Below are 23985 nucleotides of genomic sequence, written 5' to 3' on the forward strand. Positions count from 1 at the left end.
TATGTGTATACTTACAACAAAAAATGCGAAATTTGCATACATTCAGTCGATAGTTGGAAAACGCCAATCATGCACTCGATTAATCATCCGTTGAGATGTCTCAATTTAGTTTACACCCCTGTTGGGACCACGTTGAAACTTTTGCCTTGCGTCTTCCTTACAAGTCTTTCCGGTGTCGGAATAACATTAATGATAGTAAATCGCGTAATTATACAACTGATATGCACGTACACGGCACCAGGTTTTATTTAATTCCTTTATTAAATTTCTGCATAACATGAATAACGAAAGAATGATATGAAAGTTTTAAGAATGTATTATGTTAACATTTAATATTTTTATGGGTTATGTTCATGTGTTGCGTAAAATTTTCTAAATGCTTTTTACAAATACCAATTCGTTATGTTAAATATGAAAAATTTATCTGTATAAATTTTCGTAGTATAAACTCGGTTCATAAAAATATTCGCTAAAATAATCTCGCGACCTTTACTATTTAAAAGTAACATATTCTTACGTGTTTTTCCATTCAAGAGATGTAAATAAACATGAGCCTGTATTTGATTTTAAGCTGTTTTATTAACTGATCAATTTATGTTAAAGTTGAAACAATGTATCGCTACAAGTTTATCGGAATACCTAAAGTTATTTATCACTGCCGCCAAGCGTTAATGTAATGTACTTTTTATGAGTTTTTTGAAAGTAATTTATGTGAATTTAATGTAATTGCTTTTTTGGCAGTTTTCTTTTTAGTCATAATATAGCTCTCGGCAATTCTGCCCGACTTGGAAAAACACAATTATCTCAGATCGAAATGTTCCGTTAAGTTGGAGATGTTGCGCTTTGAGGTGATAGCCGGTCATGGTACTTAGTAAAAAGGTAACTAACAACGCAACCATGTTGTTACAATTACGATTACTACAACTTTATTAGCAACGTGTAGCGCAACTGTTTTAGGTAAATAAGAGCGAGTTTAATGAATCGATTGAATCGCGGAATAAGTGCAAGCATTCCACTGCCGCGTAATTTTTTTTCGTTAATTTCTGGTTCTCGTAACACTATTTGATAACTGTTACATTAACTATTACGTACTATTCTGTAATGTTGACTCGTAATAATTATTTAAACGTAAGACCACGCTATTGCATATGTTTTTGTTATTTTCTAATTTGGTTATATTCAATAATCTTAATTATTTACAAGGCTTACTCATAAAAGTGAAAATGTTGTCATACGGGTTGCTATTTATAAATAATAAAAATTAAATGTAATTTCACGAGAAGAAATTAATCAATCATATTTCAAGTCGACAGACGAAAGGCTAAACTAAAATAAACTTTCACTTCAGTCTAAATCTATCGTTTGAATGACAGCGGAGGTGGACCGAGATAGCGTTGCGTAATGCGAAGTTCGTCATTGTTTCGATATTGGAAGTGTCACAGCGCGCGTATTTAGCGTCACTCGGAGATAGCATCGGGCTAACATGAGACCGTAATCAGCGGCATTAGGAGATATAAGGTTCAATTACGCAACGCGCAGCCGGCACGGTTATCTTAATTCTGAAGTAAAATAACATTGATTGAACGAACCGATTGTTCTAAATACTTCATAAGCAAAATAACGTTGGTTATTTATTATACATTGAAACATTATGAGCTTATTACCATTAAGAAAGATTACAATCGGAGTATTTAAAATGTAAAACAATACAGGCTCGTACAGTTTTATTTTTATAACATATATATATAATTTTATTTAACTTATGCTTACACATATTTATTTATTGAAGAACAAACTTACAGGTTTATACACTAACTATCACAATTATAAGACACAAAAAACTATCCATAACTAACGAGGTGTCCACTGATAACCTATGTAATATATACTAAAAACTATATATATACTAAAAACGCATGGAAATAGTATGATACGAATAAGTTACAATATAAATTTAAAAAAAAAACAAAAGCTAGTCATTAGCCAAAATAGACACTGCTGTATAACATATATAATTTATTGAGATATATCACGGTGATATTACATCATTAGTTTTGAACTGTCTTACTGTTGTGAAACAAGCATTTTTATGAACGAAGTAGTGTCTGCCGATCGAGTACTTATTTATCTTTGTGATCTTTTTACGATTACTTCAAAATTATTTCGTACGTTATAATTATACACCCTCACAGCATTTTAATACATGATCTACAATTATAGGTCTTCAACTACTGGACTACTACAGCTCAATATTTAAAAAAGTATTTAAATAAAATAAAATGTATTACACGTGAGTTAGTACGTAACATAAAACTATACTTTTTCTTTTGTATTCGTTCATCTTCAGTTTTAAATCAACGGCATCTTAAAAGTAGTGTTGCCGTCTTTTCTCGTAACATTGAAAGTATTACCGAGCGCACTCTAAGCTGTAGGTAGGACGTTTCAAGACGTATCACAACTCGTCCAGAGCCCTGCGTTTTACAATCTGACATTTCCTTTCGACATTTAAGCAGATTAGTGTTACAACGCGACTTTGGATGTTAATCCGACGCTGAATGGATCGCGGGAATTGCTCTGATTTAATCGAGGTTTAGCGGTAACTGGCTGCGTCCATTAGTGTTTTAATTCTGTAGACACTGTTATGTATACAGACTACGTACGGTTGCTTTTTCATAATATTATTTCAAACTATAACATATAATAAATAGGTAGTTTTTTGATATAAAATAGAGTAAAAACTGACGTTGCCGTATAAAGAATGATTGATTATAGATTTTAAACTTTAAAGGGGTCAATGTTTAGCTCATTTGCCAGTAAAAGCTAGCAACATTTTACACCTATTTCCAATAGTGTAATATAAAATGATCTCTCTGAAATAAGTTACCCTATTTATTATTTCTGAAACCATTCATTTTTAGGTAGGGTACACCGTAAAAAAATGTAACCCTTTAAAAACTTTTACATCTATAACTAATCAACCTGTAGAATTTTAGGGCTAAAGGCGCGGAAACTCGCAAATGTAGTTTAAACAATTTTTTTTGTAACGACCGGATAACAAATAAAGGAAAACTACAAGATAAGTAATGAAACTATTTTTAACCCATAATAGCATAAAACATGCTTGCATGGATATCAGTATTATTGGGTCTTAAACATGGACGTGGCACGTTAAATTAGAAGGGATGGCTGTTGCGCCGGATGCACGGCGACTGTAGGCAATTTGTCGGGCAGCGGAAGCTTCTCATCGCTAGTAATCTCTCGGGCCCTGCGGCGCTCTATACTATTACATTAGATGTATCCACACTCTACATTAATATCTATTAATAATTTGTTTTATGTATATTTAAACTAGGTTTTTGATAGGTAAGTTTTTTTTTTTAATTAGTTTAAAAACTAACATGTATGTTAAATTCTTCTTGGAAATCTTCTTGGAAATAGTAGACGCAATATAATGTAATATTATTAGACTAACTTTAACATTTTTATACGAAAATAAGCTCAAATTTGATTAAAATAAAACAGTTAAAAATACTTTGTATATTACTAAAAATTTGTTAATTTAAAAGCATATTTCTACTAAGAAGATGTTCAAACATTATAAAAACTAATAAAAATGTTCCATAATGATATTATTTAAGTATTACCATTAGTTCAGTATAAATAAGATGTTGATTATTTTTATAGTAGTCGTTGGAACGAAGATTTTTATTATATTATATATCTAATATCAATGTGGGAACATTTAAGCGGACGTCATATCAATTTAATATCATCAGAAACGATCACCGCAACCTTCCTCGCTGTGTCATTAATGGGAACGCCTCTTGAATTGCTCGAATGCAAGTTCTTATTTACGAGCCGAGAGCAGCCATTGATAAATGTCATTTGATGCGAAATAAATACCAACACGTATTCTACGAGCAAACGCACGGCAGCTACACCCACATTTCCGCTCAGAATTTATGTCGAAACCGACATTCACCGCGGAGAACATTCGCAGCAAATAATCTAGGTGTTAAAACAACCAGCAAAACTAGCGCACTTTACAAACAGACCTATCCGAATCAGATATAGTCAGATACAGAGTATCACAACGACAGGACATTACTCCTGTTCTATCGATAGCTGTAAGTGAAATAGTTTCGTGGACAGTAAACATAAATAATTGTCATAAAGGCGATAGGGGCTGATGGATGGGCGCCGCGCGCGCCCGCTAACGAGGAAGCCGGACAAAAAGCCCGGGTGAAGGAAAACACGCGACGACGATCTTCTACATAACACTGTTATTCAACGCATTGCGCTTTGTTCACGTAAACTCGTAGATAAACAGATGATGCGAATACGAATAACCGTTCCGCTAGCTGCTGTCACGCGCTACTTGCGACGCACGATGCTCGTATGCGAAACCGATAATGTCTAAAATTTATTCGATTTGATAATGTAACATACCGGTAATTTTAAGGCCATTCATCTGGAAAGACGGAGTTACGTCTTTTACATAAAAAAAACTTTTTTTCACTTTGAAATTAAGCGTGTACAATTCATTATGTTGAACGTAAAATAGATTTTAAAAATTTTCATTTACAATTTAGCGTTAACCTAAAGTTATTGAAAATTTATTCGATATTCAAACTACTAGCAAAGTATGGAGTAATTGAAAATGATCATTAGTAAATGTGTATAAAGATTACGCGATTTTTTTAATGTGTTCGGCATAGAATAGTTGGCATAATGTATGTTACAAAGTTTAAGTGGTTATGCATAAAAAATTTCAACGTAGCTCTGTCTTAAAAATGGTAATATAATTTAACTAAAATACGGTCTTAAAAAAATTTATAAGTCAGTATGAGTAAACACAAACGTAATTAATTCAAACGATAACTTTATGTGCGCACCAGTTAAGGAACTTGAATATTTTTTTATATATTATGAAAATGCACTTTTTATACACATTTATATATCGCAAATTAAAAGTTGTAATATGAGTGTACGTTTTTCCTATACATTTCTTTAATATTATTAACGACAACAACGACACCAAAGAGAAATTGCGGTGCGTACAGAAACAAAGTGGCTACAAGTACGGCCACGAGTTTTAATTAGAACATTTATCTGGAATGAGATCAATCGAGTGTCTTAGTTTAAAACGAAAATATTATTTCTTTTTTAAATCAGGCTCTGAATCTCGTAAATTTTAAAATGGAACGTTGTGAGCCTTTAATCAATCTTTTTACCGTAACATGAATTATCAGTCGCTAATAAAGGGTGATTGGTTTTAGGTGTAAAAGCTTTAAAGGGGGAATGTATAGCTCATTTTCAGTTACCCTATGTAGAGTGATAGCTCTGAAATTTGTTATGTTGATTCATTTTTTCTATTGAAATGCGACACGTCAACAAACTTTTTGCAGTACAAATTCTGCAGGAACAAATAATAAACAATAATTAATTTTAATATGTAGAAATTAGAATTTCGGAAATTTTTTTTGCTATATTATCATTACGTCATTTATTATTTCTAAAACCATTGGTTTTTGGATAAGGTGTGTAACGTACATTAATTAATAGCAAATAAGCTTTACATCTACCCTTTTATAGCTTTTACACCTATAACCAACCATCCAGTAGATCAGGTGTAAAGACTGCGGAAATTGAAGCTTACTTAGGACAATTAGGACTACCATTTTATGTGTTAGAAGATTACAAGCGGATCATGTTATGTATTAAATAAACGGCGAACAGTTCGTTATTCAAATACAGTGATGAAATAAAGGCAACACGTTCGGCAACACACGTGCACCGCGAGCCGCGCCGTGTGTCACACACGCGGAGAGAAAGCGTGCTTAATCAGATAACTCAGATTGTCAACCGCGTCTGGGCTCCTGAAATCGGGTCGAATGTTGATACACTCGATTAATTAATTGACGGTCCGAAAACTTGGAGGCAACTGGTCCGAGAAGGCAAAACTCTTGTGAAACTTGTAGTCGTTATGTGGAAGTATCTACACTTCCACATTACGACTATACGTATATACAATGTGATTGGACTGAACGCCCGGCCGATAAGCAGTAATTTTTTAAATGAGTTCTGATAATATAATTTACTAACATTAAAACCAAAACGGCAATTGTTTTAACATATCAATCAGTTAAACTCAGTATTAAAACCGAGTTCTGAATTTCAATTCTACTCCGGCGTTTTTCAACCCCGCTAATTAATTAGATAAGAAAATATGTAATGAAAACACTCAGGTTCTTTACTTTTCGAGATTATCTCAATGGTTAATATGATATATAATCCCGATTGCTATCGTCATTTGGACATTTTTCTCTGTCAACAGTTACGGAAGTTAATGGGATTACTCAAAAGCCCTTTCGTATTTTATAGTAGTTTGGATAAAAGCTTGCGATAAATAACTGATGACGCAACTTGTATTTATTGATACTTTGAATACGTAAAAACGAGAATAGTAGAAATTATGTAATATTGTCATGAAACATATAAAAGCTTTTGATATTAACTTAAATAACTGTTATTTACATACTTTATTTACACTCGTAGACATATTCTGTGATGAAATAATAAGGTGATATTGTCATTTAAAACTCCCCGGCTTTAGGAAGGCAGGTAATTTTTTTCGTAGGTTGGTAGAACTGCCTAGAACTTTTGCCATGCGTCTGTTTGTTAAAAGTTGGAATATCGTTTGACTCAGCCCAAACTATATTATAGGAAGTTTTTTGTCTTTAACGCGTGAAATCTCAATTGTAACCAAAATCGCTAATTTTTTGGGGAAAAAAGCCTTCTGGCTACTTAGCAAAACTAAAAGGCTAATGCAGACACGCCGTTTTAGTACGATGGAGAAGATAACAACCGAATCGAATAAGTTCTGCATGGCTATACTGGAAAAAGACTATCCCGAATGTTTCGAGGACTGGCGTTAGCATAAGTGCGTTTTATCGGACAGGGATTACTTTGGGGGTTGAAATTGATTTGGAAGAATAAATAAAGAATTTACAATTTATGAATAAATTCACCTTACTTTTTGATCACAGTATTATATATGCGTTTTCATGTAAATGTTTATTTACTTTGTAAAAGATAGACTTAAACGAGCTTTCCGATTACATGGTAATAAGTCATCGGTCATACAAATTGAAATTGCAACGAAGTCACTAATTTGCAGTCTATAAAAATATCATTCATGTTTATCTAATAATTTATAATTAAGCACGGTAGAATTAATATGTTGAAAATGGGGGCACATAGTAAACTTATAATAAAATAACTAATGTCGTAAGAGCGATATAATTTGATTTTTCAGATACTATGACATTCAAAATATTTAAAATGAAAACGTTAAATCCTTTTTAAATCAAAGAGTGTCACAAAAAATGATGAGCCTGTTTCGAAAAACCATTTGCATCAATAAATATAATTAGGCGCGAATTGTTGAGTTTCAAGTATCTAGATTTATATTAAGGTATGTACATGTGTGTACACATTATGTATGTGCATTTTTGTGTATTTACAAGTGCAAAGGAAATAGTTATATAATCGTATTTATATGAATATACGGTTAATAAAGAGAACTAGTGATATTTTTGGCCTCCTGGTAGTCTAGACTATGAAGTACATTCTTGATTTTACTCCTTAAGTTCTCAAATTTTAGTTAAACAAATAATAAATTTTTACTTTCTACATCTGTAGCAGGCGACAACGGCATCTCGCCGATTTAATTGTAGTTATTTATAAATCAAATGAAACAAATAAATTAATCAGAATACTTAACTTTATCGTGTCTATAATTGTCAGCACTGATAACAACTCAATAAATAATAAATTGAACGAGAAATATTAATTCGATAAAACTAAAACTTGCCTATGATACATTGCGTAATTCAGTCATTTAAGCCCTAGTTATAACTCTGTGTCTCTGTCAAACAACAATGGCAACATTGTTCGGTGCCAATTGTAACTTTAAAGTAGGCATTAAGTTACGTAAACCATTACAACTGGATAGACCTTAGATTAGTTAGTAGACCTTATGAATCATTTATCCTACCAGTCCAAAAATGTGTTTTAGATGCTGATTACCTGCGGTGTCATAGTAAATAAATATAATATAAAAATGTCAGAGACTAATAAACCTGGTTTTTGTGGCATATGAATAAGAGATAAGATATGGACCTACCATCTAATTCGTATTTACAGTTAAGCATGCATTATGAATTTGGGGAATTCTAATAAAGCAGTAAATGTTGATATTTATTAGCGGAGACGTTGCGACGTAGAGGCGGAGTGCACCGTTACAATTTTATACATGGGCTATCTACATATTAGTATGCATGATTCCGTTCAGTTTATGTGCGATCTCCGGAGAAAGCCAGTGTCCCGCTTATAGAAAAGCGTAGCTAGTCGCCGACGCAAATTACTCATAAATACATCGATTCATAATAAAACATTGTTTTTATTGCTCGTTGCCAATACCGTAACCGAGGGTCCTTGCCGTATTTAATTGCGATCCAAGTACGATAACACTGCCGTTATGGTATCGAGCACTTTATCTTTGTAGACTTTAACTTTTCCAAGAATACACGCAGCGAAAGAACATGTTATAAAAATTCTTAATTCATTGCAGCTTTATTATTTTTAAATCCAAAAAAATATTCTAGACATGTAACCATAACTATCTTCGTGTGCGCCAAACTCGGAGATGAATAAGTTGTAATTATCGAAACCTTTCAGATATCTCAATAAAACAAAACGACTACGATCCCATAGACGTAAAATAAACAAACTATTAAGATGTTTCAAGAAAACGATACGTTTGTATCGTTAATGTTTTTCTTGAATAGGTTTCGGCGGTTGGACAGGGTGCGGTCACCGCACGGCGTGGCTGTCTATCAATCAGAGGCGACGATCGGAGGTGCTTTCTCGTCGTTAGCCCTATATGGTTAGGTCTGGCACCACGCCTGACGCGAGTCACTTCTTTTTCCCTTCATTTTCTAACTCGTCCATAGAAACTGTCCACGCATATTTCGCTACATATTTCGCCCATACTTTGCAACGGAATCATGCGTTCGCAGCGCAGCCCATTGTATAGGGCATTTAAATGAAATATAAAATTAAGATGCCTGTTTCGGCAACGTAATCATATTCGTTTAACGTAATAACTGAGAAATGCTGCAGGTAATCGCAGTCAGTTTATTCGCGAAATGCTCACGGCATTGCTCGCCCTCGCTTCTGTCATTAAAACTTGTCGATAAATTAAGCGGAAACATACCTTATAAAGATTCTAATGATTTTAATATTATATAAGTTGTATGGCTCCACGATACAAGTACGTTACATTATTTAACTTTACGACGTTTTAATAAATACCTATTAATACTTCATTGAATAAATAAAATATTTGTTATGCTTTTGCTTATGTATTAAAGTTTAATATTAAATTTGATATTGTTCCAGAGCGTGGTTATGTTGATGTTCAGAGAAGAGAAGTCGCCCGAAGATGAGATCAAAGCGTGGCAGTTCTGGCACGGCAGACAACATTCAGTGAAACAAAGGATACTAGACGCCGGTGAGTCAAAGCAATCAATTTATGATTTAATTAAAATAAACGGCACATCGCGTGACTCGCCGTAATAATTACAATACAAATTGATGATTTTAAAAATACAATGACTCCTCGCATTTCTTATGCGAACGCACGGCGATCAGACAGTAGCTCATACAGGGGCTCGAGACATGATATTTACCGCAGAAAAACATGGTCAGTCGTGCTCGAGGCGACACAGAAACATGGCAGTGAAGTTTTGCGTGCGGCGAGCACGGCGAGGGCGGCGGTGGCACGCAGGACCTAATTACCGAGCTGCGAGGCAGAGCGCCGCGCGCCCCTCTGCCCACCATTATGTGTCGTTACGACATTTGCATAAATAACGCGCTCCGTCCACGGCCCACACCGCCCAGCAAACCTATCAATCGGCTCGTCTAAAAATAAACACTCGTGGCGCCACCGCCTAGCCCCATCCCCCGCCCGTGTCCCAACCCCCTCCTCCGCGTATTGCCTACGCTCCTAATGACACATTCCGGCTCAACTAAATTACTAATATAAAACAGAATGTTACGTTTCCATGCGGAGAGGTTAAGTAAAACGATATAATAAAGATATCCAACACGAGCACTATGAACGCAACGACGGACTAACAGGAAATCGTAAAAATTCGTGAGAAACTTCCATCTCCGAGAAGCAGTAAACACCTGTCCCGTGTCGTCGCGTCTGTTTAGTTGAGGCTCGATATAAACATTTTGGAAAGACGGCGATAGCATTGATTGCTTGATATGAGCAGCAAGTTGTCTAAAGCGAACGCCGCGTGTATAAGCAAGCATACGATATAGTCGCGCGCGGACATAATTACCGCGATGGTATCGGGGAGCTGTTCATTAGCATGTTAATTGTGCGACGAGCCTCCGCCCGCGCACCTACCTATGAAAATTATCGCATCCGATAATAGGGCTGCCGTGACATTCTTTGACTTTCTGATACCTGGCAAACAATGGTGATAGAATAAACGGAAATTTATGTCTAAATTTAATTCGATACGGTGAAACACAAAGCTATCTCTGTCTCTGTTAACAAAGCGAATATTAAACGTTAGTTTGGTTTTATTGCCACGCTGAAGAATTAACTGAACAGAGGCTTGCGTCATCAACGTCGACGGTATGCTAGCTTATTAATCGGCCGCCTGGCCGGCTCAAGTAAACAGCGCTGATATATGACACTTTACACATTCTAACATTACTTTACTGAGGCTGGAAGCATTTGTAATGACTGACGCCGCGGCCACAAGCAGCGCCTATAAATTTAATCTCAAGGAAAATAAAAACATGGAAGCCATTAATTCGCGCGGCCGGGCCAAGTTTAATGTCAAGGTTTTTAGCTTATCTCGATGTTAGTCAAGTTTTATTTTTTTGTTGATGTTATTATACAAAATAAAATAACATCTAAACACTGCAGAATTTTGTCGGTTTGAACCGTATAAGACTAAAACAAATGAGTTAATTCAAACGTGGGTGTTAGTGAGATTTGTTATTGTCAATTCACGATATTTAAATAATAAGATATCGAGCGTTTTAATGTTTTGTGTAATCTGTACTATTTTATAATTATTTCTTAGTTATTTTGTTTTCTAACCGTTTTCTTGGCTATGATACCACTGTATGCACCAGATTATTTTCAAGGAGATTCTCGTTAATATGGTAAATCATCAGATGTAATTTGTAAGAGAATCGTGCAATTAAAATACGCTTGAATACATTAAACGAACTTGGAAGGAGCGTCAAGGGCGATACCGGACACCTGCGCGCGGGCGTGTGAAAGCCCGGGGGACGCAGGGCCGCGCACACGGCTCGGGAAGAGACTGCAACGCACCGCGAGCCGACACAATACCTTCTCCGATTACCTGCATGTCTTCTTGTATTGCGTGTCCACCGCCCGTTGCAGCGTCGCTTCTTCACTTCCACCGATATACCTTTAGACAGTTTTCGCTCGTAACACGCTTGGCTGAAACAACACGATGCAACCAATGTCCAGACATAAGACAAACAATAACACCGTTTAAAATTTGCCGAAAAATATTCACTTCATATCTGATACGAGAGCAACGCTAAAGTATAACGAGTACAACGAGTAATAAATGTATATATGTGTGTGTGTATACATCAAGTTATAAATGATTTACTATTTATCAAAATAGTCCCCTTGTTAATCGATGTCACATTCTGTAAAACCATTGTAAGACGCAGAGGGCCCACAACTTCTTGGTAGTTTTGCACGGCGTTTTTGAATTTCACTAACGTCGCCTAGTGCTAGGCCAGCACTTCGAACAACTTTGAAATATGACTCCACAATTCTACACCTATCATATTCAAATACTCGGTTGTTAGTTTGGCCGAGTGCAGTGAGGCGTTGTTCTGGTTAAAGAAGACTCTACTATGTGGATTTTGTTGTAGAACTCAATCTAAAACAACACGTAAACAAATGCTGACTTGGTAGTGGTAATGCTAGAATTTGCTACCTTGTTGCTATTAATTTAAACAGCAGAAATAACGAAATGATTTTTAGTCTTTTCGAGAACAAGAGTCGCGTAATGTAGTCGCTTCTTCCTCTCTTAATGTTAATATGCAATTCTTCTAAAGAAACCATGTTATGTGAAGTAATCTTCAACCAAAGACAAGAGAGAGAAGAGACAATCCTCTTGGTTCCAGGATGATAATAATAGATCAAAGTTACGTCACATGTTAGAATGACAAATAAAGCACCGATGTCGGTTTTCAATACCATTTCACGGCACTAATCAATGTGACGAAGTTTTTGAGCTTCAGTCAAAATATAAGTTATCCTGTGTACGTACTAGTGCAAAGCTTCCTAACGCCTAAATTAACAAAATAAGTCTGAGTAGTCACTGTTACAGGACATCCCTCATACCTATGAGGTTACTCTGTGATCTCAGCGACCTCATTACAACTCCTCATGAGAGAAGAAAACTTATCATCATAGACGTCGGTTATAAGTCTATCGTGACTTTATTGCTGACTGAGATTGCAAAGGAAATATTCACGTGTTTTGTAATATATTTTGTTGTATGATTTTTCTTATCCATTATGACGCTGAAACTTAATTTATAAGTAACCATAAATGTTTGTAGATGATTAAAGGAGTGAATAATTAAATGTAAGTAAAAATTTCGTGAAGAGTTCTATATCCGAATTTTTCAAATTCTTTTTGTAATATTATTTTAAAACTGGTCAGTTCCCATTCCAGTATTTTGTTACAATGATTATAATAACAAATTTTGCAGACTTTTGCAACTTTTGCGACATGTGCACTTAACAATAAGTAATCGTGTTACTTCGTGTGTTAGATTCTGCCCGATTTTTACAAGTTTGTTTTCTTTCTAATAAATATGATCCTCTGCCCATTTTACTACACATTTTAATTTCCGCCAATATTCATACCGATTACCTCTCTTTACTGTTTAACGTACCTCTGACTCCTCTTACTGATTTGGTATTTAATAAATAAAATCACACGATATATATTCATAACAGTATGCCAGATCTCCTCAAGTATTATTTTCTTAAATAAAGAATGTTAACATGGGTGATTTAATGTTAGAGAACGGTCATGAGACAGTCATATTTAACTGGAAAGAAATTTTTGAACAAAAAACGCTTAATGAAGAGGTTTTGGTACACAAGATTGTTGATTTCTTCAAATAATATACAAGGTTACAGGTTACAGGTGTAAAATCCTAAAAAAAATGAATATATAGCGAATTTGAGAGTAAAAATCTTTAAAGCTTTTACATATACGTATTTCCATGATCATTCTGAAATATGTTATATTAATTTATTTTTTCTATTGAAATGCGACAAGCTTATAACTTCTGACAGCCAAGTCTGCAGGGACAAATTTTGGTAACGGTTTTCCTTGCTATTAATAATAGTAAACAACGTAATGATAATTCATAACGTTGTTTACTTTTTGTGAAACTAATAATTTTTAGAATTTTTAATTAATCACGTTTTTTGATACATTAATTGACAGGAAATACATTTACCCCTTTAAAAGTTTTTGCATCTCTAACCAATCATCATGTAAGCTAAATAAAAACATTTCTGTGTGTAAATATTTTTAAAATTATTGGTACAATTTTATTATGATTTAATCAGATGTAATGTAATGGAGACAACGGATTTTATCTAATGGCATGAAGTATGATATTAAAGTACGTCATACTATGTGTGATATCTTTCCCATTATAACTTGAAGTAATTTGTGTACTCCCGTAGGTGGTCCTTCCTCACATTTGTCAAACTACACAATTATGAACATTGTGAAAAATGAAGTTATTCTTTTAATTATGCCGTTGCACAATTTAGTACATACATTTTCATTGGAAGCTTTCATATTTACCGAGTACATTGGTCAGAGTAACCTCATTAAGGAATGCATTCAGTCTTGAGCCATGAATAATACTTTGACTGTACATTAATTTAAAGACATACCGTGGAACGCGTTTAATTGACACGAACCTTATATATTTTAAAATAATATATCTGTTGCAATTAAATTATATTACATAATAGTCTTCACAGAATCTATTATAGTTGCGATTAAATTAATGAAACCAAAATAATGACCGCAAATCATTATTGAGACATACCTTAATACATTGTTGTGTCGTTTTTTGTATTATTTGCAATTAGCCTAAATTTTAAAAGTAAAAATTTTTGGAGACGAGAGGTAAGAACGTGTAAAAAATAATTATCGCTTCATTTACTTGTGTAAATAATAAATGTATTAGCTTTGGCAATAAAGCATCTTATTAAAAGTTGAAAATACGCATCTTTTAAGGGAACTGTTCGTTCTTACTTAAAACGCAAAAGAACGATAGTAATATTGTTTCAATACAGCCATAGTTTGCTTAAACTTGAGATAGTAGTTACGACTGAAAAGTAACAATTACAAATGTGTTGAGTAGGTGTTAGCTCGCGCCAAATAGCAGCAATGTTAGTTTGTCTCGTAAATTCGTTAAAGCCAGCCAAACAATAAGGCATCGTGAGGGCGGGCGGCGGTAGTACTGCGTCCCATAAACACGTCAGCGAACAGCTCGCGCCCGCACAGATTGCGGCCCGAGTGATAGCGGGCGCCCACGCGACCAGCCACCACCTAGCGATTACTCACTAACGACCTCACGCGCTTGTCCTTTCGTCCTCTCCAATCTATTACAAATGTAATAAAATATTTGTTCAATACACTATTAAACACTAATTAAATGGCGATCCCTGGGAGAGGCCTATGCCTGGCAATGAGCCTCCATCGGCTGAAAGAAGAGAAGAAGAATAAGTACAATAAAATCTTTTAAGTTAAATAAATAACCAAACCATTTGAATAATTTTCATTATCTATCATTAATGAAGTATTGATTTTTTATTAGAAATAATAATTTAGGACATATACTATATATTAATCATAGAATTTAAAAAATTTATTCTAATACAAAAATATGAATAATTTATTCATATATCCACATAGGATCGCGTAGGCGACACCCATGCCCCCGGTACACCGTAAGGTGACCGACCACTCGTGTAAGTCATAAGAAGAATACCAAAGGAGTCCCATTTGAAAAAAAAAAACTAGAATCAAATTATGTTCTCCTATCGGCATCAAGTTAAAACTATAATATATACCCCTCATGTTCGCTCATGTCGCGCTCTCTGAAAAGCCCAAACAAAATAAGACTGGTTTAAGGTTATTTTTACAATATATGTTTTTAATTAAATGATAAAGCAATTCATTCCCAAGCGTTATTATCACTTTACAAGTTATTTTGTTAAATTTATTATATGAAACATTACATGGGATTACGCACAAAAGTTACTAATTTTATGAATCCTAGAGAAAGGGATAACAAGCTTATCTTTATTTGCACAGCTAGCTTTGTGGACATCGCATCGTCATTTTCTTATAATTATTATTACCGTTTTTATTACATGTGCCACATTTGTTTTGAATATGTATATTAATAATCTTCGCAAAACTTATCCCTTAGTGCGCTCTCATATAGATTTTAGGAACAGCTCTCTTTTGTAGCATAAAAACAGTGGTGACGTCATTGAATAGTAATAAAGGAAAGATATTGTTTACGTTATATGAATCACTCAAAGGATACCAAATTCTATGTAGTCATTATCACGGCCATCCGCATTACACCCTCGGACCTATCGATAATATCGTGTTATTATTCACGTCTCGCAAAATATATTTCGCTCGTCAATGACGTATTGTGCGTTAATATCTTAATCGAAATCTCCATGAGGTTTGCCCACAATTATCTATAGACAAGATTAATGACGTTCTTTTGTTTTATTACAGACACGAAGAACAGCATCGGTCTCGCCGGCTGCATCGAAGAGGTGGCGCACAACGCCATCGCGGTGTACTGGAACCCTCTCGAAAGTGCCGCCAAGGTGACAAATGTTTTATTCATTACATTGTTTACATTTTCCATAATCACAGTTATTTTATTCAAAACCTGTCTTTGTCTAAATAATCATTCCAGTAAAATCTATAAGTTGTTTATATCCGCATAACTATGACAGATAAAAGGTTTTTCAGTAAAGTAACTACTTATAAAAGTCATGATAAAATGTATTTTTTCAATAACGTAATAAGCATAAACATACTATAAATTTTGCTTAAACCTTTTAAGTATTTATAATAACTAGTTTGAGTGACTAAAAAGGTTCCCGTATGCTTTGTCAATTTATATTGAAAGGTAAATACAACATTAAATAAGAATGTCATATGAACAAGACAATAGAACAACAATTTATTAGATTCATCGCAAATAAGTCGCAGCGAAATTAGTAAGTTATTTCTGATATACATAAATATGCACATACATTAAGGACATATTGTAAGTACACAGCGTGCTTCTTTTTTAAAGAAATTAAAATGTGGATCATGATTTTAATGCACTAATTAAGGATCAATTTAATTGGAGCTTGTATCCATATTGGGTCGAATAGCTTGGTCCACCGCGCAAAAAATGGTAACTGCACTACGTATAAAAGAGTCCCATACCATACAGCGAACGTGCAGCATTGCCAGCCATTATTATTATAATTAAACTAGCATTACTGTTTTTATAAAAGTTTTGCTCTCTTTCTTAATTCTTGGGAAATTCTATATTGACAAACGAAACATCTCAACATTACAAAAGCAATTTGTTTAATTATTGTTTGCTGTTGAAAGTTGACAATGAAAATCCCGTTAGTCAAGTTTTTATTCTAGCATTATTAAAATAAAAACATTTCATAACAACAAAGAAAATTGAATTTCAAATATTGTATTTGAAAATTGAAAATGATGTATTTCATTGTTAATTCTGCATTTTGAACTTGATAATTAATAAACGGTGTTTATTAAACAAAAAATCATATTATTAGAATTTAACTATGACTAAGACAACGAAAAAATTAATATTTACACATAGGAATATTGAAACTGATTATTACCAGATAATCGACTTAGTTATGGCTGCATTGAGCGTAAAACAAACGCGACCAAATAGTTCCACAAGCATTGTTAAACGTAATAAATGGCCTGTTATAACATTTCATCGTATTCATCAAAGAGATTAGATCGTTAGAGAGATCGAAGAGATACGAAAACGAACGAAAGTAAACCATGACCCAAAGGATTGGCAAGTAGACGTGGCGGCGGCAGGCCACATAGCGACTAGGACAGATGAGCATTGGAGCGTTAAGGTTCTGGAGTGGAGACCACAGACTGGCAAGTGCTGTATAGGATGTCCTCCCACGAGATAGACGATGTCGAGACAGACGACATTGTTGAGGTCGTCACAAACTGCTGGATGCAGGCCACTTCCAATTGGTTATACAAATAACCTATTGTATATCTATGGGGATGTGAATTGATGATGATGAAGGGAATTTGGTGATGAATAGCCTCATTATTATGATCAGGAATGCACTGCTTAACATTAGGTATACGTCTTGCACGTTGAATCCTGTATTTTATAAAAAAGAATATCCTTTAAGTTGTGGTATTGCCATGTTTTTGCGAATAATCGATAAGTACGATATAATTATTAATTATTACACAAAACCATACCGGATGAAAGTCGTTTGCAACAGTAAATATGCGTTGTGACAGTGATCGGTGGCGGTGTCGGCGGCGAGTAAAAACTCGAGGGGGGTCATTTGCATAGAGTGAGGTAATGCGTGGCACGGCGCGGCCAGCAAACTCTGTAACCGGCTGCTGCATAAAAACAACCGCACGCTGTAATGCAGCCGACGTGCAAAGAGTTTCATTAATGCCTTCTCCGTACAGTTTTTGTATCGACAAAATTATTTGCCATCGGGCACTGAAATCATCTTATCAGATAATTTTAATATAACACATACGAAATTATTTTATAAGAAAATGGAAGAAAAAGTTATGATGTGGGTATGGTGCTTACAGTTAATTTGAAATGTGCAATGTGTAGCTTCTATAGTTAATAGTTATGTACCCTACAAACACACACGTTTGAGTATAACAATTTGGGTAAATAATAAATTTTGAAAATACACGTGCACAATTCACAGATACACATGCAATTTAGTTTTGTAAGTAACGATTATATTTTATTTTACTTGCTTAGTTTTAATTACGATTCCATATTTTTTAGGACATTGTTAGGTATGTTATTGTAATAAAGGTGCGAAGCTGCCATAAGGAATCTTATACTTTCTAAAAGGTTTTAACTTCAAAACATTATGTAACTGAGTTTTTGTTACTGCATAAAAATGTTATTTTTTATATATAAAGTCTATCACTCATTTCAATTTAAATAAGCAAGAAAAAAATTATACGAATATCATACTAAATAACAATGCATCTTTTATGTAAATTATTAAAATTTTTACTTTCAGATCAACATTGCAGTGCAATGTCTTAGTACGGACTTCAGTAGTCAGAAAGGAGTAAAGGTCAGTAAATACGAATAAAACGCTTGTACTGAAAGCACAAGTTATTAAACTACATCTAATTAGTAAACACAATATAATCAGTAATTAGGCGTGTTTTTGCGCAGCATTATTACTAAATACTACAATGGAATACATGATGCTCCGACGAAACTACGTCAATCAAGAGGTCGGTAACCGCATTGTCGGTTGAAACACTTGATAGCCGCAGTTCGCGACAACATGTAGCTTACACGCCACGCGACACCAAAACAAAGCCGGCAGCGGCAGCGGGTTCCCGTACAAACCCGCAACCGCCTATGATTTACGGCACGCGGGTGATAGCAAACCTGTCCGATATCAGACTCTCGGTTACCAATCAGGCGTATGGTGACGCCGCACCGTCGACCTCGAACCGACGCAATTAAGACGTTTTAACGCGATTCGATTCAGACACGTGCATATTTTTCCTTATTCGTAAATTTATCGCAATTATCCCTTGTGAACGTTTATAACAAACAATTTTTTAAAACACTGAGATAAACAAAGTTATCAAGCGTGAAATCATATTAGTCAAAATAATTTGTTTGGGTGACTATTTAATTGACTATGGCGATAGATAAATGCAAAAAATCGAGAAAGGTATTCGAGCAGATGAACCGAGAAAAAACTAATAGATATAACTGTTGACGTTAAACTATTTTCTTATTTCTCATGTAACATTATCTTTTTCAGGGACTTCCACTTCATATTCAAATTGACACTTTCGAAGACCCTAGAGATACCCAAGTTTATCATAGAGGGTACTGCCAAATAAAAGTGTTTTGTGATAAGGTAAGATTAATATGTTAATTATCCATACTTTATTTTATTTTAATGTTTCTATTTTTATTTCAAAGTTTTTATTGTTGAAGGGCGCGGAAAGAAAAACAAGGGACGAAGAAAGGAGAGCTGCTAAAAGAAAACTTTCAGCTACTAATAGAAAGAAGCTTGATGAAATATATCATCCGGTGACCGAGCGTAGTGAATTCTATTCGATGGCAGACCTTTCAAAACCTCCAGTGCTTTTCAGTCCAGCAGAAGACATCGACAAATTAGCTGGAATGGATATTCAAGGTTTCTATGGTCACGATGAAGCAGCTTTAGCAGAAGCACACTTAAAAGGAGCATCGCCTTTCCTTCTACACGCAGCGAAACCACAAGTGCCGGCATTGAAATTCCATAATCACTTCCCACCAGATGCCCCGGCGTGAGTATATAATGAAATAAATAACTTGAAACTAGTTGTTTTTCCAACATCAAGATTATTTTGTTACTGGCTCTCCCCGGTCTGCTGCACTGTCTGGCGTAACTCTGAAGTTTTGTAATAAATTTATAGTTTGAATATATGCAATTTTGATGAAGCCCTTTCAAACTTCTTTCCGTGTGGAATTTTGTATAAATAGTTCTAAGCTGACCTCTACTCAGCGAAAGAATCTTCTTACTAAATTTCAATTCTCTTAGCCTTATGGTTCCAGAGAAATCGGGAGAATTAGTACATAGGTACGTATTTAATAATAATTAATCTTTTTTATTATTTCAGGTACCGTTCTGACGTAGGCGGGTTATCTCCTTACAGCGACCGTAAAGACTCGCTCGAATTAGAGGGCGTGCTGGGCAAGCGCGCGCGCACCAGCACGCCGCCGCTCAGCGAGCGCGTCATGCTGTACGTGCGTCAGGACACCGACGACGTGTACACTCCGCTCCACGTCGCGCCGCCCACCACGCAGGGCTTGTTGCACGCTGTGAGTCCCGTCCCTTACCACACACGCTTGATACGTCACATTGACCGAAAACTTCACATACGTTAGTCAAAGTTACGTATCAAGAACGCCAACCGCCGAGCGCGGCGAGCACGACAATAACCTTGGTGATGTTAGCTAACCGCAGAGCACGAGTGAGCGAAATGGACTCCGTCTTATCGGTTACTCGTGCTATCGATATTCGTTTATGAACGTCTTATTCTGTTTGAATGTTAACGTAAACGAAAGGAATCGAGACGCTTCGTCCGCCCGCTGTAACCGATGTGGCGCTTTATAACCCCGTCTAATACTTACAACACACGATCATCATAACTGCATGTTGTAATTAACACCCGCGCGGCCGGCCGCTGCACAGACCACTCGCGTGGTTGACGCGCGAGACCTCCAAATTGTCTTATAAAACCACTAGACCGGTTATGAGCCAACGGCGATTCGTTAGACGAGACGTCTCGGTTAAAAAAACCAAAGGCCCATTGTAATTCTTTTTATTTTTTGCTCATTTTCAGATTGAGAATAAGTACAAAATTTCAAGTTCGGCAATTAATAATCTTTATCGAAAGAACAAGAAAGGGTAAGTGGTTTTCATTGGCCTCAGACAATTCTATAAGCACTACCGGCCGCCTCGCGTTAACAAGGCCTCGCTTGTCCTGAGGGCGCGCCACTAACTTCACAATGCTTAATATACAAAATTTCCCTTTAATTACGCTTCGTAACATGATAGAGAGATACCTGTATATTACTTTAATTCCTCCACGCAAACTTGGCACCTTAGAATTTTAAAAGCATTGGCGTCTTTCTTAATATTATGGCTATTTAATTTTGAAGTAAACATGTGTTTTAAAAAAAATTATTTTAGGATTACGGCCAAAATTGATGATGAAATGCTGGCGTACTACTGCAACGAGGATCTGTTCCTGTTGGAAGTCCGACCGGCTGGCGCCAGCGAAGATGAACCCCTGTATGACATTACATTCGTTGAGCTGCCGCTCGACCACTAGCGCCGCGCCCGCGCCCTACGCCCGCCCACGCACGCGGCCCACACGACTACGGTCGCCTCATCAGCTGTAAATTTCAAAATTTTAGATCGTTTCCTTAATGCGCTCTCTAATAATTCACACTTACAATTGAACATTTCGGATATAAGTACTGGTTATAAATGGCGGATTACGCGAAGGGTTGTCTAAACATTCCCATTTAATACCCATAAATTATATAATAAGGTCTCAAAAATAGTCGATCTCAGATTGAAATTTACTATTAAGTGTTTCATCACCATAATTTTGTCATAAATACACCGAGTGTCACAAATTATTGTTTGTCATTATTATAATGGCGATCGATAGAGTAACCAATTTGTAAATAACTAATTTAGTGCCTTATGAAATTATGAAGCGTCATGAAACGGTTTGATGATGGCAAGTGACATGTTGATGATTCGGAAGTGTGTAGGAGTAACTGTAACCGGACTATTATGTTCGTATTTTTAATATGTACCTTACATGTAAATGATGAATAATCTGCTGCTTAGATGAATTAAAACGTGTGTGCCATTCACTCGGTTATCATTCTAGATTGTAGTTATCGTTTCAACAGGTACCTTTTAATCTTGCCATGATGATAAAGTAAGGAATTCTTGTCACAAACATTTAATAATGTGTAGATATTTAATCTACAGTAAATAAGGACAATAAAGTGCCTATGACGTAATATTAATGTTATTATCTTCTAAGTGTGTTAAGTCAAATTAAATGCCATCCACTTTGTTAAGTTTTATAAGTAAGTTTGCTTTTATAAGCTCGCTCAATTCAATCATTTAGTGAAGATGACGTTAGTATTAAGGTCGAAATCATTCAGTGATTCAGTAAACCGCTTATATGAATTACATTTCAAAGTGCTCAAAATTCTGATCGTTTATTTTATTTACATTTTTCCCATATATAAGTGCCAATAACAATAAGTAACAATATTCAATTTGTTGACAGTAGAAAAGTAACAATCGTCAATTATTCGGCTGGTAAACATTTCAACGTATATGTGTTATACACGGTCACACGTATGTATACTTCTAACAATATCAATTTAGTCACAAATTTCTTTTTGCAACATTAACATCTTTGTCGGGAGTGGTATGATAAGTATTTTAGGATTTATTTCATTAAATAGTTTTTATAATCTTTATATTTTCGATTTCATTACGTTAGTGATCGAGCCATGAAAGTAACAAACAAGAACGTGAGCATCATTTTTGTCTAGGGCTTATTCTTCGATTTGAAATGTTTTTTTTTTGTCTATATTTTTTTCATCGTTCCAACTTTTATAACATCGTTGACAACAACGAGCAAGACATCAAATAATAGTCGTTGATAACGAATTGAAATTAATTTGATATTTCCCAAATTATCTTATGTTATTAAGTGAATTTCCACCGATTATTTCGAAATTCAGAACCAGGTTCTGTTTTCTCCAAGGGATTGGTCGCAGACAAAGTCGCCCAAGGTTTTGTGTAAGGATGTGCCTAGTGCAGACGGTTCGATTAACTGCCATATTATGACATAATTTAGATTACTTAGGTGTAGAACATTAGTTTAGTTTGTTGCATTATGTCACAGATCTTAAAAGTAGGTCAAACTTAAGATAATGCTATGGATTATTGATATTTTATGTATTATCGTTTTCTTGCGAATCGAGCTGCGCTTGCGTTGTGACTAGTTAAGTCCTGCGCGTAGAAAATCGTTATCTTCCATACATTTATATTTTACACACTCGTTAATATCTCTTCACTATTATTAAGTAAATCGAAATCTCTCTATAAAAATTAATTTTATTACTTTTAACGCATCTCATTGCTCAAAGTCTGCATTTACCTTTCTCATACGGGGCGGACTCTAACATTGTTTTATATTTTACCTACTTATACGTATCGAAATAATAATATTTATTTATATTATATGTACTTATGATTATAAATTGTGCAGCTTTAATGTTTACTTACAATGGTTTTAGATCGTGATTTTGAATCTCGTCATAAGTCACAAACGTCAGTAGCAATAAAATACGTAAAGCAGTTTAAGAGTAAAAGCGCGTTCGCGTCGTCGCCGGCAGGTGTCGCTAAGCGTTGTTGTGCAATTTTTAATCAGAGTTTAGGATAAAATGTGTGTTGTATATTGTGAGGGCGATTGCACCGGTTGCGCCGGTCAGGAAGGAACGCAACGTGTGCTGCCGGCACGCCGCGGACTCGCCGGGGAGATAGTCACACTAGTTATGATCATAACTTGAAAATGTTAGTGCATTTTCGTTATAAAATTTTACTGTACTTAATTTTTAATTACATAGATGTTACGTTATTCTTTTATATGATGAATATTTGTAAGTTGTCATAAAAATATTATTAATATAATTATTTTTATCAAAGTTTATAATCTAAATAAAAATGTTTTTCTTCAAAACATCCAGGTTGTTTTAATTATTAACTATTCCCTTTCTATATGTTAATTTCACTATTGTGAATCTAGATTATTAACTACTGATCTAGTTCAAACATTTTAAAATAAGTTTAGGTATTTTTTTTAATTTTTATACATTGTTTATTGCATGTTACTAGTTACTAGAGGAGATAGATGACTTCAATCGTAACATGAATTAG

The 23985-nt window shown here is 34.9% G+C and overlaps 1 protein-coding gene across 7 annotated transcripts in view; it reads left to right on the forward strand.

The window, feature by feature from the left end:
- grh (grainy head) overlaps positions 1-23761 on the forward strand; it is a 102377-nt gene extending 78616 nt beyond the window's left edge. For 6 of the 7 annotated variants that reach the window (XM_068770985.1, XM_068770984.1, XM_068770983.1 and 3 more), the window contains 8 exons: positions 9466-9577; positions 15941-16035; positions 18508-18564; positions 19276-19374; positions 19455-19789; positions 20123-20324; positions 20849-20913; positions 21199-23761. In XM_068770985.1, coding sequence (XP_068627086.1) covers positions 9466-9577; positions 15941-16035; positions 18508-18564; positions 19276-19374; positions 19455-19789; positions 20123-20324; positions 20849-20913; positions 21199-21340 — 1107 coding nt within the window. In that variant the 3' untranslated portion in view covers positions 21341-23761. The remainder of the gene's footprint in view (positions 1-9465; positions 9578-15940; positions 16036-18507; positions 18565-19275; positions 19375-19454; positions 19790-20122; positions 20325-20848; positions 20914-21198) is intronic. The other variant, XM_068770986.1, reaches the window with a different exon arrangement.
- Positions 23762-23985: the final 224 nt, after the last annotated feature.

The sequence above is a fragment of the Battus philenor genome, unplaced genomic scaffold (assembly GCF_028537555.1).
Source record: "Battus philenor isolate CCGP_79_NKW_IND1 unplaced genomic scaffold, ilBatPhil1.0.hap1 SCAF_3, whole genome shotgun sequence".
Lineage (NCBI taxonomy): Eukaryota > Metazoa > Arthropoda > Insecta > Lepidoptera > Papilionidae > Battus > Battus philenor.